The 15098-nt window shown below is 42.9% G+C and overlaps 1 protein-coding gene across 4 annotated transcripts in view; it reads left to right on the top strand.

Annotated features, from left to right (window-relative positions):
- Nucleotides 1-2135: 2135 nt before the first annotated feature.
- Nucleotides 2136-15098, top strand: part of LOC117522004 — a 33661-nt gene continuing 20698 nt past the window's right edge. For 2 of the 4 annotated variants that reach the window (XM_034183374.1, XM_034183371.1), the window contains exons 1-2: nt 2136-2273; nt 2589-2689. In XM_034183374.1, coding sequence (XP_034039265.1) covers nt 2266-2273; nt 2589-2689 — 109 coding nt within the window. In that variant the 5' untranslated portion in view covers nt 2136-2265. Of the gene's footprint in view, nt 2278-2588; nt 2690-8782; nt 8793-15098 lie in introns of those variants that run through there. The other 2 variants (XM_034183372.1, XM_034183373.1) reach the window with 2 other exon arrangements.

Here is a 15098-nt window from a genome sequence, read left to right on the forward strand (position 1 = left end):
ACAGACACAGGTGTAGAATTAAGAAAAAGGGCTTCATCTGGTACGCAGGCAACAGGTTCTGTACACAGGGTGGAGGTACAGGAAGGGAGCAAGCTGAGGCAAAGTAAAAAAACCAAGCAAAGTTCAAAATACATGGCATCAAGGAGTTCACAGGGCTGAGGCAAAGTGAAAAAATGAGCAGCGTTCAGAGATAAGACGAGGCGGAGATTGATAACACAAGCAAGGTCAGAAATACAACAAGACAAAACAGGACTATGGGGTGAGGCTGGAAAGTGCAAAAATACAACAATCTGGTGAGGGACTGTGAGGGCTTTAATACTAGTGGAATAATCGGTGTGAAATGAGGAACAGGTGTGCAGAAGGTGCTGGAAGGTGGCATGACTGGAGAAGACAAAGGTAAGTGCAAGAGAGTGCAGTAAGACAAAAACAAAGTGAACTGGGGCAAGATAATTGACAGAAAAACCAATGGTGCAAAACGTGATGTGCTTGACAAACCATAATAAACGTGAACAAAACAAAGGGGCAAAACTAAGAACTAAGGTGGTGAGTCAAAGAGTGGAAAACCAGAAAACTAATGATTATAACTGAAACTAGAGAGGACCTGATACAGGAAAGTGAATATAATAAACATGGCAAAACAAACTATTGACTGAATACCAAACAAATGATGAACAAAAAACAAAACCAGGGACTACAGAATACAGGTAATGCAATGAATGACTAAACCACAAATAAATGATAAGCAGACAATTAAACCAGTAACAAAAGCATTACACAAAGAAAAGAAACAAACAGAACCCAACCAAGGCTTAAATGACAACGTATAATAATATGAAATGTAAAACCGTAAAATCCTCAGTGGAAGCCTAGACACAAATAAGGGGGAAACCAGACATGAACCCTGGGCCGGGGCAGATCCTGACAGCATGGACCTGGCTTTTTAGCACAGTACACAAATTTTCAATAGAAATGAGGTCGGGGCTTTGGAAAGACTATTCCAGAAGTATAATGTTAGCCTACGTTATCCAACCCAGAACCAGTTTTCATGTGTTTAGGATCATTGTCCTGTTGGAACACCCAAGAGGCCACGTTTTGAGGTGATTTGAGGTGACACTGAAGAATTTGGAGGTAGTCATTGTCTTGATTAGTCCATCCACTTTGTGCAATGTACCAATACCACTGGCAGCAAAACAACCCCAGACCATGATGCTACCATGGCCGTGCTTGACAGCTGGTGTTTTTAAGCCTCACCTTTACTTCTCCAAGCATACCTTGTCATCATCATGGCGACATAGCTCAATCTTTGTCTCATCTGACCATATAACCTTGTCCATGTAGGCAGCGATGACAATTTGGGTCTTCTTCCAGACCTTGACAAAATAGTGACACATCCAACTAACTTGCATTTATGTACAATTGTTTGTACTGATCATCTTGGAATCTGGAATTGTTTATAAATGCCTTCCCAACCTTCCTAACTTGTTTAAAGCTACACTTCTTATTGGACCTCCCTGAACTCCTTGGACTTTCTCAATGTTCTGAGTATTGGTCAGTCCAATGAAACCCATCCTTTTTATTACAAGGAGTTAAAAGGTCTTGGCCTGGTCACACTAAAAGACATCGTACAACCTTCAGCACCACTTACTATGTATGTTTATATTTAAACTTGTATGTAGAATTTTTACCCCGTCGGATTAGAGAAGATCCGATATAAATTCAGACTTGTGCCCCTAATTCTTTTATTTAAAAAGAGTCATTAATGATGCATGCTGTACAATTATTCCACCTTGTCAAAAGAACAGTTCAAAGACATCATTAAAAAACCCCAATTACCATGACATTCATCCTCATGATGAGTGCATGTAAACCTCTGACCATAACTTTAAATACACAGGTGAGGACTATCTTTAAACAATAATCTGTTTATTCTTTTGTATATTAATTTACATAAGAATGACATGTCTGAATTTGTTTGTGCAGGAACATGTAAATTAGGTCTTATTTGCATGCAATTTATGAAATCTTGTTAATTGCAGGGTCCTGATGGCGAGCGAAGTGACATTTGCTTGTGACACAGCCCTTTCTTGGGATTTGATGCCTGAACAATATGCTACAGACACGCCTCTGACTGACATTTTTTTTTAGAACTATCTGGCACCTGTGCTTGGCTGTCAGACGATTCAGACGGTGACTCCACTGTCATCTCTGCGGCAGAACAACAGCCCGTTGACAAAGCCTCTGAGATGCTGCAAAAGGAACCTCCATATGACAAAGTAGGTAAGCCTGTACTTCAGTCAGGTTCAAAGGTCAGGCTTTCTCACTGGGCAATATACAGTGGACATGGATATAATGAACATTAATTTGTTTATGCATGTTTATGTGGTGCGTCTCTGTTTCTGTCTATTTATAGGGGCACGAGGACATTAGCTCAGTACCCGATTACAAATGTCACATGAGACTGAATGGCTGCAGGGCACAAAACCCCACCAATCCAAGTGCTCCAACAGACTCGTGCACAAAGACTGATGTGTCTCACATCTATGCATTTTATCAGCCTCCAACCTCCTCTATTTTTCTTTCTCTCTAAGGAAAGAGATGGAAGAAAATTACGAGACACTTGAGGAGGAGTTAGGGCAACTGAGAGCAGAACCTCCTCCACAGAAGCCTGATCAACAGATCCACAGTCCAGGTGGTGACACAGATGCGCACAATCTCTCCCCCCCACACACATAAAAGGCTTCATCTGTGGTACATATTCTTAATACCACACCTTATAATATGATTCAGCACTAAAAGCAGTGATCAGTCGTGCAGGATGAGCAGTTGGTGTGTACAGGGCTTTCAGTAGCTCTTCCTACAAACACAAAATCCTTCCAAACTTTTAACAGCATGTGGTTGTGTACATGTAGTTAGCATTTGTGACAAATGTATCACAAAGTAGACAATGTGTATTCCGTATCCGTGCATCACCCCCTTTTTAAGGAAGTTGGTTAAATACCCACCCGAAATTAAATTTGTGACCCCTAGCACATTGTAAAAAGGAAAAAATGTTTTCATGAAAATTCAGTAAGGTATATCTTATATATTATATTCCAATTCTAATGTGGAACTATGCCAGTATACAAAGGTATATCTAAATATCTAAAAAGGAAGAGTAAAATAGGAGAGTACCTTGTAGAAAAGAGTAGTAGAGCCACTTAGGTGCCTGGTCTTGAGAATCAGGGATGGTTTCATGACGTTTTTCTCGTTGTTTCCACAACTTACCTGTGATGACACCATCAGTGTCCGCCAGTCTTTCAGGAGATTAAAAAACTGTAAAGAAAATAATGCCAATTCTTTTGTTTGTCCAGGTCTCCCTTGTAAAACAGATCTTGATCTCAATGCGACTAACCTGGTTAAATAAAGGTTAAATTAAATTTGCATGGGGAATTACAGTAAAACTCACATACGAGGTCTATTAGAAAAGAAACCGACCTTTTTATTTTTTCCAAAACTATATGGATTTGAATCACATGTGATTGCGTCAGACAAGCTTGAACCCTCGTGCGCCTGCGTGAGTTTTTTCACGCCTGTCGGTTGCGTCATTCGCCTGTGGGCAGGCTTTGAGTGAGCACTGGTCCACCCCCTTGTCGGAATTCCTTTGTCTGACTTCTTCCTGAGAGACTGGCGCTTTACTTGATCAAAATGTTTTCTGAAACTGTAAGGCACATCCAAGTGGACACCATTTGAGAAATTCAGACGGTTTTCTGTGAAAATTTTAATGGCTGATGAGAGATTATGGAGTGTTACTGTCGCTTTAAGGACTGCCCACGGAGCCGGACAGCGCGCCGCGCCCCGAGCCGCTGTCGTCAGCCTGTTTCGAGCTGAAAACTTCCAAATTTAAGCCTCTGTTGACCCAGGACGTCGTGAGAGAACAGAGAAGTTTCAGAAGAGCTCGGGATCAGCAGTTTATCCAGACATTCCACTGTTAAAGGAGATTTTGTAATGAAAGACGTGCGGACGGATTCGCGCATCGGCACCCAGCCGCTCATCGCGCGGCGCCACAGCAAAACACCTCCACTGGAAGCATTACAGGACAAGTTTGAACATGCCCAGCTGTTAAACAAAATCTCGGATACTCACTCGACTGAAAGCCATCGAAAACCGCCTGAATATTACGAATGGTTATCAACACGGAGGTGTTTTGCTGTGGCGCCGCGCCATGAGCAGCTGGGTGCCGACGCGCGAATCCGTCCGTACGTCTTTCATTACAAAATCTCCTTTAACAGTGGAATGTCCGGATAAACTGCTGATCCCGAGCTCTCCTGAAACTTCTCTGTTCTCTCACGACATCCTGGGTCAACAGAGGCTTAAATTTGGAAGTTTTCAGCTTGAAACAGGCTGACGACAGCGGTTCGGGGCGCGGTGCACCGTCCGGCTCCGTGGGCAGTCCTTAAAGCGACAGTAACACTCCATAATCTCTCATCAGCCGTTAAGATATTCACCGAAAACCATCTGAATTTCTCGAATGGTGTCCACTTGGATGTGTCTCACAGTTTCTGAAAAATTTTGATCAAGCAAAGGGCCAGTCTCTCAGGAAGAAGTCAGACAAAGGAATTCGGACGAGGGGGGTGGACCAGTGCTCACTCAAAGCCTGCCCAAAGGTGAATGACGCAATCGACAGGCGTGAAAAAAATCACGCATGCGCACGAAGGTTCAAGCTTGTCTGACGTAATCGCACGTGATTCAAATCCATATAGTTTTAAAAAAAAATAAAAAGGTCGGTTTCTTTTCTAATAGACCTCGTATAATGGATTCACGTGGACCAGTGAACTTGTCCATTACAATCCAAATCCGTTATATGCAGTGGTGGGCACAGTTCCGCTAATACACTAAAAGCTAATTATCGAAGCTAACTTTTTTGTTAGCGGATTAGCTTTTCAGCTAACTTCAAAAACCATCAGCAGACAATTAGCTGCTGATAAATTTAGTTCCAATAACTTTTAGACTGCTAACATTTTTTTTAAACATAGTAACGGTGAAAAACATTTATAAACTCTGTTGATTCCTGTCTGCTATGTATTTTGAAGCAGTGCGAGAGCTAAGAGGAGCTGAGCTCAACTCTAACCCAGCAAAAGGGGTCTGGCCACCAGGCTGCTACAGAAAGAAAAAAAGGTCATTACCCCACAGCATACAGTGGTCCAGCCATGAGGCCAAAGTACTCAAAAGGAAAGCTGGATTGACTTATGGTTTTGATTTCTAAACCAAATTAATCTTGATAGTTTAACAACATTAATGTCAACTCTGACATTTGTACAAAGTGAAAATATAACACATATCTTTTAATTTTAAAATAATGCACTAATTCTGAAGTTTTGAACATATTAACACACACAGATGCCAAACTGCATTATGGGTAAACTGAACCTGCGATCATTGATTGGTTGATTCATTTAACCAACACAAAATGTGTGCGTTGGTTTTTACAAATAAATGTGTATTTGTAAAATATCTTTTTTTTTCATTTGTTAAAAAAAGGCATTTGCTAAACTGAAAATTATGTTTGTTAAGTTGTGATTCAGCCAGGCAGCAACAGCCATGTGATATAACCAAGCTTCATTCACACTGTCATTGGTTGATTCATTTAACCAACACAAAATTTAATGCGTGTGTTGGTTTTTACAAATAAATGTTTATTTGTAAAATACACCATTTTTTCATTTGTTAAAAAAAGGCATTTGCAAAACTGAAAATTCTGGTTGATGTTATTCAGCCAGGCTGCAACAACCTGGCTTGTTGGTTGTTGCAGTCAGGCTGCAACAAGGTAGGCCTTTCCAAGATGGCGCCGAGACAAGGCGCCTCTGTGGGATCTCTGCTGTGTGCACTGTGTCTTGTGTTGTTTGTGTGCATTTTTGAAACACTTGCCACATTTAAATATGATCGTGATGCACTCCTGGGGATTTGGGACGACTCTCGTGTACTCTCAGGTGTTTGTTGTGAAATGAGGTGTGTGGATTTTAACATCTGCCCCACACGAAGCCAGGAATCCCGCGGCCATGAATGGAGCTATGGCCGAAAACATGGTGAAAGATCCGGGAGGAGACACCGTGGCGCTCCGCCTACACCTGGACTACATATCAGGGATATTTCAGTATGCCGGAAGCGTAGACATCGGGGGAAACGAGGAGGGCTGCTTGTTAATCTCCGTCGCCATTCTTCAAGAATCCCTCTGCCATCACTGTATTTGGCTAACGTGCAGTCTCTGTCAAACAAGGCCGACGACTTGCTAAGCCGCATCCATACCCAGCGCGAGGCCTGGGATTGCGCTGTGTTTTGTTTGACGGAGACCTGGCTCCACAGCAACGTACCCGATTCCGCCTTCCATAATCACTCGACTGAAAAACCACCGACAGCTGTCTGAACGCCATCTCAAAGCCGTCCTGTGAGACCAAAACGGAGGTGGTTTTGTGTCGGTCCAGCAGCGAATCCATCATGACGCGCAAAGCGTCTGCTCGGCTTTCCACGACAAAATCTCTTGTTAAAAGTGAAATCTGCAGGAAAATGGGTGATGTCCAGCGCTTGTGATAACCAGAGAAAGTGCACACGATGGTCACGGATCCACAGAGCGATCCGTTTAGAAATGAAATGGCAGTCAACCTGTCGATGGCAGCTGGAGCGCGGCGCGCCCCACAGCTGCTGAGGGCGTCCTTAAAGCGACAGTAACATCCCTTAATGTCTTTGAAGCCCATAAAATTTTCACCAAAAACCACCTGAATTTCTCGAATGGTGTCCACATGGATATGCCTCACAGTTTCTAAAAAAAATTTGATCAAGCAAAGTAGCAGTCTCTCAGCCATTTCCCTGACAATGAAAATCCGCCGAGGGGGGTGGACCACTCCTCACTCAAAGCCTGCTCACAGGTGAATGACGCAACCAACAGGCGTGAAAAAAATCACGCATGCGCATGAAGGTTCAAGGTTGGCTCACGCAAGCACACGTGATTCAAATCCATATGTTTTTCTTTTTTTTAAAATAAGGTCGGATACTTTCCTAATAGACCTTATATTTTGGACACGTATGAGAACTCTCATCCTGATGCTGTGATAATAGTAGCAGGAGACTTTAACAGATGTAACTTGAAGTCTGTGCATCCCAACTACTACCAGCACATAAAGCAACCGACCAGAGGCGCGCGTATTTTAGACCACTGCTATAGTAATGTGAAGTCCGGTTTCAGGTCTAGTTTAAGACCGGCTTTTGGTAAATCCGATCACTCCTCTATTTTTCTTCTTCCTACATACATACAGAGGAGCAAACAAATTAAGCCACAAACACATATCGTGCAGTGCTGGAATGAGGACAGTGAAATTAAACTCCAAGGCTGTTTTGATGCCATGGATTGGACTGTTTTTAAGTCAGAGAATTTAGATGAATATTGTGTTGCTTTAACTGGATATATTCAATTTTGCATTGACTGCTGTGTGCCAAAGAAAGTATACTCAACAAAAATATAAATGCAACACTTTTGGTTTTGCTCCCATTTTGTATGAGGTGAACTCAAAGATCGAAAACTTTTTCCACATACACAATATCACCATTTCCCTCAAATATTGTTCACAAACCAGTCTAAATCTGTGATAGTGAGCACTTCTCCTTTGCTGAGATAATCCATCCCACCTCACAGGTGTGCCTTAGACTGTCCACAATAAAAGGCCACTCTGAAAGGTGCAGTTTTGTTTTATTGGGGGGGATACCAGTCAGTATCTGGTGTGACCACCATTTGCCTCATGCAGTGCAACACATCTCCTTCGCATAGAGTTGATCAGGTTGTCAATTGTGGCCTGTGGAATGTTGGTCCACTCCTCTTCAATGGTGGTGCGAAGTTGCTGGATATTGGCAGGAACTCGTACACGCTGTCGTATACGCCGGTCCAGAGCATCCCAAACATACTCAATGGGTGACATGTCCGGTGAGTATGCCGGCCATGCAAGAACTGGGACATTTTCAGCTTCCAAGAATTGTGTACAGATCCTTGCAACATGGGGCCATGCATTATCCTGCTGCAACATGAGGTGATGTTCTTGGATGTATGGCACAACAATGGGCCTGAGGATCTCGTCACGGTATCTCTGTGCATTCAAAATGCCATCATAAAATGCACCTGTGTTCTTCGTCCATAACAGACGCCTGCCCATACCATAACCCCACCGCCACCATGGGCCACTCGATCCACAACATTGACATCAGAATACCGCTCACCCACACGACGTCACACATGCTGTCTGCCATCTGCCCTGAACAGTGTGAACCGGGATTCATCTGTGAAGAGAACACCTCTCCAATGTGCCAAACGCCAGCGAATGTGAGCATTTGCCCACTCAAGTCGGTTACGACGACGAACTGGAGTCAGGTCAAGACCCCGATGAGGACGACGAGCATGCAGATGAGCTTCCCTGAGACGGTTTCTGACAGTTTGTGCAGAAATTCTTTGGTTATGCAAACCGATTGTTTCAGCAGCTGTCCGTGTGACTGGTCTCAGACGATCTTGGAGGTGAACATGCTGGATGTGGAGGTCCTGGGCTGGTGTGGTTACACGTGGTCTGCGGTTGTGAGGCTGGTTGGATGTACTGCCAAATTCACTGGAATGCCTTTGGAGACGGCTTATGGTAGAGAAATGAACATTCAATACACGAGCAACAGCTCTGGTTGACATTCCTGCTGTCAGCTGCCAACTGCACGCTCCCTCATATCTTGCGACATCTGTGGCATTGTGCTGTGTGATAAAACTGCACCTTTCAGAGTGGCCTTTTATTGTGGGCAGTCAAAGGCACACCTGTGCACTAATCATGGTGTCTAATCAGCATCTTGATATGGCACACCTGTAAGGTGGGATGGATTATCTCAGCAAAGGAGAAGTGCTCACTATCTCAGATTTAGACTGGTTTGTGAACAATATTTGAGGGAAATGGTGATATTGTGTATGTGGAAAAAGTTGTAGATCTTTGAGTTCATCTCATACAAAATGGGAGCAAAACCAAAAGTGTTGCGTTTATATTTTTGTTGAGTGTAGTTAAGCGTCACCCTAGTCAAAATCCATGGTTTAATTTGGATGTTAAAATGAAATTGAAAGAGCGCTCAGTGGCTTTTAATTCGGGTGACGCTGCTGCATATAAGCGGGCCCGATATGCAGTGGAGCACTCTATAAAGGTAGCTAAATGCTCTTATGGACATAAAATTGAATTTTTTTTTAAAGAGAACGACCCAAAACGTATGTGGGAGGGTCTAAACAAGGTCACCTCATCTAAACCCAGGAGAGAGACCATTACTGACTTTGAACTCTCTCTACCTAATGTGTTGAACCAGTTTTATTGCCGCTTTGAAACTGGGAACAGGGAGACATTTTCCTTTCCAGAATTCACGGATGAGAACTATCTTATTCTTCATCAGGAGGACGTCCAAAGGTCCCTCAAAAGGACAAATGTGAGGAAGGCCAGTGGGCCGGATGGAATCCCCCCTCGCGTCCTTAAACTCTGCTCAGAACAACTTGCCCCAGCTCTAACGGATTTATTCAACTTGTCACTGAGGCGCTGCACAGTTCCACTTGCCTTCAAAAGGTCAACCATTATCCCAGTGCCAAAGAAGTCACCAGTGTCTTGTCTTAATGACTACCTACCAGTGGCTCTAACTTCAGTTTTAATGAAGTGTTTTGAGTGCTTGGTGTTGAACTATATTAAAGACCAGATTCCGGTGGCCGTTGACCCACTTCAGTTTGCTTATAGACAAAACAGGAGTGTGGAGGACGCCATTGCCTTTGCCCTGAACTCTGTATACAAGCATTTGGACAAAAGGCAGTCTCATGCAAGAATGCTCTTCCTGGGCTATAGCTCAGCGTTCAATTCCTTGGTTCCAGCAAGACTCATTGTAAAACTGAAAAATGTTGGCCTTTGTGATGCCATGTGCAAATGGATTTTGAACTTTTTGTCTGGCAGGCCTCAAAGGGTTAAGGTTAATGACTGTGTCTCTGATGAACTTATTGTAAACACTGGCTCTCCACAAGGATGTATACTAAGTCCACTGCTGTATACCTTGTACACATATGACTGTGTTGCTTCTAATCCCAACAATCTGATTATTAAGTATGCAGATGACACAACTATAATCGGTCTCATTTATGCCAATGATGACTTGCATTATAGATCAGAGGTGGAAAAAATAGTTCTGTGGAGCGAACAAAACTTGAAATTGAATACCTCAAAAACTCGTGAGCTTGTCGTTGATTTTGGACATAGCTCTCATAAGCCTATCCGTATCAATAATGTTGAGGTGCAAAGGGTAGAAAACTGCAAATTTTTGGGTGTGACTCTTTCAAATAATTTAAGTTGGAACTCAAACACTATTGCTATTGCTAAAAAATCCTGTCAGCGTTTGTTCTTTTTACGCAAGCTGAAGGCTTTCACCCCAAACAAACAAATTCTGACAAACTTTTATCGCTGTGCTATTGAGAGTGTCCTCACAGGAGCCATTACAGTGTGGTTTGGTAACGCCACAAACAAAGAAAAACGAGCACTGCACAAAGTTGTCCGCTCGGCCAGCAGGATTGCAGGTGTGGAGCTGCCTGATCTGGAGGACATTTATAAAAAAAAAAAAAGACTTCTTTCTCGGGCATTATCGATAATTAATGACCCATTTCATCATCCGGCCAGTGACTTTTTTGACCTGCTTCCCTCTGGCAGAAGGTATTGTGCCATTAAAAGCACAACATCCTGCCATAGCAGGAGTTTTTTCCCACAGGCTGTGAAAATTTTAAACAATGCACTATAGTAAAGCACTTTGGATCTGCACGGGCACTTAAGTTTCTGATATTTAAAACTACTATTTATTGACTATGAATACCTTCTTTTAAGATTTTTATGTGGCTTGGGGGTTTTAATTATGCTGTACATGTTGAACTGAATGGTTTGTGTTTGTGTGTTTGATGCGCACTGAGATCTGCTCGCAATTTTTTTTTCAATTCCAATGTGGTTTTTCTACTGCAAATGGCAATAAACTGAAACTGAAAACTGATGTGACATAACCAGGCCTCATTCACACAGCCATCCAGTAGGTGACAGTGTTCTATGCATTTTAACCCATCTACTGGATGGCATATTACATACTGGCATATTATGTTACTATGCTGTTTACGTTTTCACTCTTTTACTATGCTTTGTAATCTTTTAATTAATTTTATTTTAATTTTCTGGATTGTTTTGTGTGAAGCACCTTGAGGCAACTTTGTTATGATTTGGCGCTACATAAAGTGAATAAATTGAATTGAAATTGAGGCTCAGTTTACTCATAATGCAGTTTGGCATCTGTGTGTGTTAATATGTTCAAAACTTCAGAATTAGTGCATTATTTTAAAATTAAAAGATATGTGTTATATTTTCACTTTGTACAAATGAGAGACTTGACATTAATGTAGTTAAACTAGCCAGATGAATTTGGTTTATAAATCAAAACCATGACAGACTGGCGTCCTGTCCTGGGTGTACCCCGCCTCGCGCCCTATGACTGCTGGGATAGGCTCCAGCCCCCCGCGACCCTTAATTGGACTAAGTGGTAGAAGATGAATGAATGAATGAATCAAAACCATAAGTCAAACCTGCTTTCCTTTTCAAGATGTTGGCCTAATGGCTGGACCAGTGTATGCTGTCAAGGTAAATGACGCTTCCCTACAGCAGTGGGCAGGGTGCACAAACACAGAAGCGCTGACACATTGGCTGTGTTTGGGTTTGTGATCGCTTTTGATCCTATCAGAAGTGCTGGCGGTGTTTAAACTCAAAATTGGCTTGTCAGTAGCTTAGAGTGTACTGGCGACAATACTGAAAGTTAGCAGTTAGCTGTAGTTTCAAATAATTTTTTTTGTGGTTTATTGGTTAAGTGTTATAAAAGATAACTTCTCGTTAGCTGATCAGCGGTTATCGAAGCTAACTTTTTGGTTAGCTTTGCCCACCACTGGTTGTATGTATAAAACTGACAAAATCTTTTTTTTCCTAAGTCCACTGCAGAGTGGTACCTTAAAATCCTAAACCCTGATTTATGCTTCTGCAACGCTATGACCATGCCATGACGTCGACATGCGTGTGACCCTTTACGATTCCGTCGCATCTTTATGCAATTTTCCACAGGAACAGCAGTTTTTCCTGGATTGATTTGTTCCTCAATGAGCTCCACTTCTTTATGCAATCATCAACCTCCAAACCAACGGTACAGTACGTACATTTTTCCTCCAATTGCCGGTCATTTGAGCATCTTTTTCTGACTCCCTGTTGTAAAGTTGATGATATTGGCGGACTTTTCTGCCAAACATATTTGATCCATGATCGAAATGTAATCGGCGGGTGCACTGCAAAAACTATTAAAATATGAGATCTGTTAGAAAAGTATCGGACCTTTTTATTTTTTGCAAAAACCTGATGGATTTGAATCATGTGTGCTTGCATGAGCAAACCTTGAACCTTTGTGCGCATGTGTGAACTTTTTCATGCCTGTCGATTGCGTCATTTCCTGGTAAGCAGCCTTTGTGTGGGACGTGTGTTTCATTTCAAGGAAAAAGACAGAATGACTGGAGCAGTGCCGCATCAAATTTTGCCAGAAACTGGGCGACAGCCAGGTGGAAACCATTTGGAAGATTCTTTCTTCCGAATGGTTTTCGGTGACGATGCTCTGGGCATCACACAGATTAAGGAGCAGTACAACCGGTTTAAAGACGCCCGCACAACGGTGGAGAGCGGCCCACGCTCCGGTCGGCCATCAACATGCTGAAACGACCATATCATTTCCAAAGTGAATGCTGTGGTGATGCGGGACCGTCGTGTGACTATCCGAGAAATTGCGGAAGAGGTGGACATCAGCACTTTTTCGGTACATTCCACTGTGACAGAAGATTTGGCCATGAAAAGAGTGGCGGCGAAATTCATGTTGCTTCTGACGGCGGAGCAAAAGCACCTCCGTGTTGAAGTCTCACATCACATGCTGTGATATGCCCAGCTCTTCCACAATTTCTCGGATAGTCACACGACTGAAAAGTCACCGAAAGCCATCTGAGTCATCCGAATGGTTTCCACCTGGCTGTCGCCCAGTTTCTGACTAAATTTGATGTGGCGCTGCTCCAGTCATTCCGTCTTTTTCCTTGAAATGAAAATCCGCCGAGCACACAGCACACGTCCCACACAAAGACTGCTTACCAGAAAATGATGCAATCGACAGGCATGAAAAAGTTCACGCATGCGAACGAAGGTTCAAGGTTTGCTCATGCAAGCACATGTGATTCAAATCCATCAGGTTTTTGCAAAAAATAAAAAGGTCCGATACTTTTCTAACAGACCTCGTATGAGGGGAGAGGAAGAAGTGAAAATGTAAAAGTGACCAATCACAGTCTTTGTGGTCTCAGTCATTTAGCAGATGCACGTCAGGGTCTGGGGAGGGTTCACAGCTATGTAGAGGGCTCTGATCTAAAGCAGCTTGGTTCTTAACACCCAGGGATATGTGTGAATCTTAACACCATATTACAGTGCAAGCAGCAAGTAGCGTTTTGTTAATAATCACTGGCCTTGCATTATGCCCTGCCTTGTTTAGATGCCGGGTCTGAGCACAGTTTGAAACAAAAAAATAGCCGGGCTTTTAATCAAGGAAATACAGTGCCCACTTTCCTTGAATCAGCACGTGTCACTGCTGAACTTCATTTTGTATCTCTGTTGCGGCTGGTCATATCCAGACTGCTCTGTTCGGTACATGCGTGGATTTTTAATGAAAATGCACTGTGATCGGACAGGACGTTTTGTCGGATGTGAGCGAAAATCCATTATACAAAATCCATTATATACGGTGTAAAACCATATAAAAGCATTGGGACTTTTGCTTTTGTCCAGTGAGTGCAATATCTGGTTTATAAGATGACAGTTTAGGTGAGTTTTACTGTATTTTTTGATTCATTAATATTTTATACATTCACGCAATGGTTTTATCAGTAGTAGTTGCATGACAGTGACTTCAGTTTGATGTGCCAGCACAGCAATACACCCACCCCACCCACAAATGAGTAGTAGCTGCATGAATGATACCAAGTTTGAGTGTGTGAGGTGCACACAAGGGTAGAATGGATCTGGCACAGTCTGGCAGGAAGGGTTTTATCTCACTGGGCTGCGACAGTGTGTGAATGGCAATTGCAAGGAAAATTGCTCGATTTTGCGCAATGTTCGCTGGGTGTCGTTCTTCCCTCATTGGAGTCGCACGCATCGAGCCTGGATTTTCAACAGTTCAAAGTTAACGAGGTGACAAGGGTCCTCGCCACAGTCTTGCACATTCCCAGAGCCACTGCGGATGTTGAGAAGCCCTCTGAATGTAGACCCTGCTACTCATAACGTGAGAATTGTGAGAGAACTTTGTGACAACAAATGAGACTACATTGTGAGTGACTGGAGACAAAAACGAGGATCTGACATTCCCCATGGAAGACACGCAGGAGCTGCCCTGGGAGTATGCCAAAATAGCAGAGATGATCAAAGAGAGACAGCAAAGGAAGTGCTCAAGGGAGTCCAGTAGCGACGGCTCAACTGCAAACCCCCAAGCATGCATTTCCAGGCCAGCTGGGATTATCTTTAGTTTTTACATAGAGGACCACAGTAAGAACCCGCGCACACAGAGGTGGTTTGAGCACAGCAATGGATGAACACTGGTCATTCCTGAAAACAGTGTAATAAGTGGTTATTATAAGGAGCCAAAAATTGGTAACATATTCCTTACAAATGGTAGCAGACAGACATTTAAAGCACAGAATATATCTTCTGCCCCTTCTCTTTTATTTACTATATTATTATTATTATTATTATTATTATTTAATTTTATTTTAGAATGAAAAAGTAAACAAGACTAGTAGATCAGTTAAGTGTATTTCACTCACTCACTCATCTTCAACCGCTTTTCCGGGTTCGGGTCGCGGGGGCACCAGCTCCAGCAGGGGACCCCAGACTTCCCTTTCCCATGCCACATTGACCACCTCTGACTGGGGGATCCCGAGGAATTCCCAAGCCAGTGTGGAGATATAATCTCTCCACCTAGTCCTGGGTCTTCCCCGG

Source organism: Thalassophryne amazonica, chromosome 12, assembly GCF_902500255.1.
Source record: "Thalassophryne amazonica chromosome 12, fThaAma1.1, whole genome shotgun sequence".
Classification (NCBI taxonomy): domain Eukaryota; kingdom Metazoa; phylum Chordata; class Actinopteri; order Batrachoidiformes; family Batrachoididae; genus Thalassophryne; species Thalassophryne amazonica.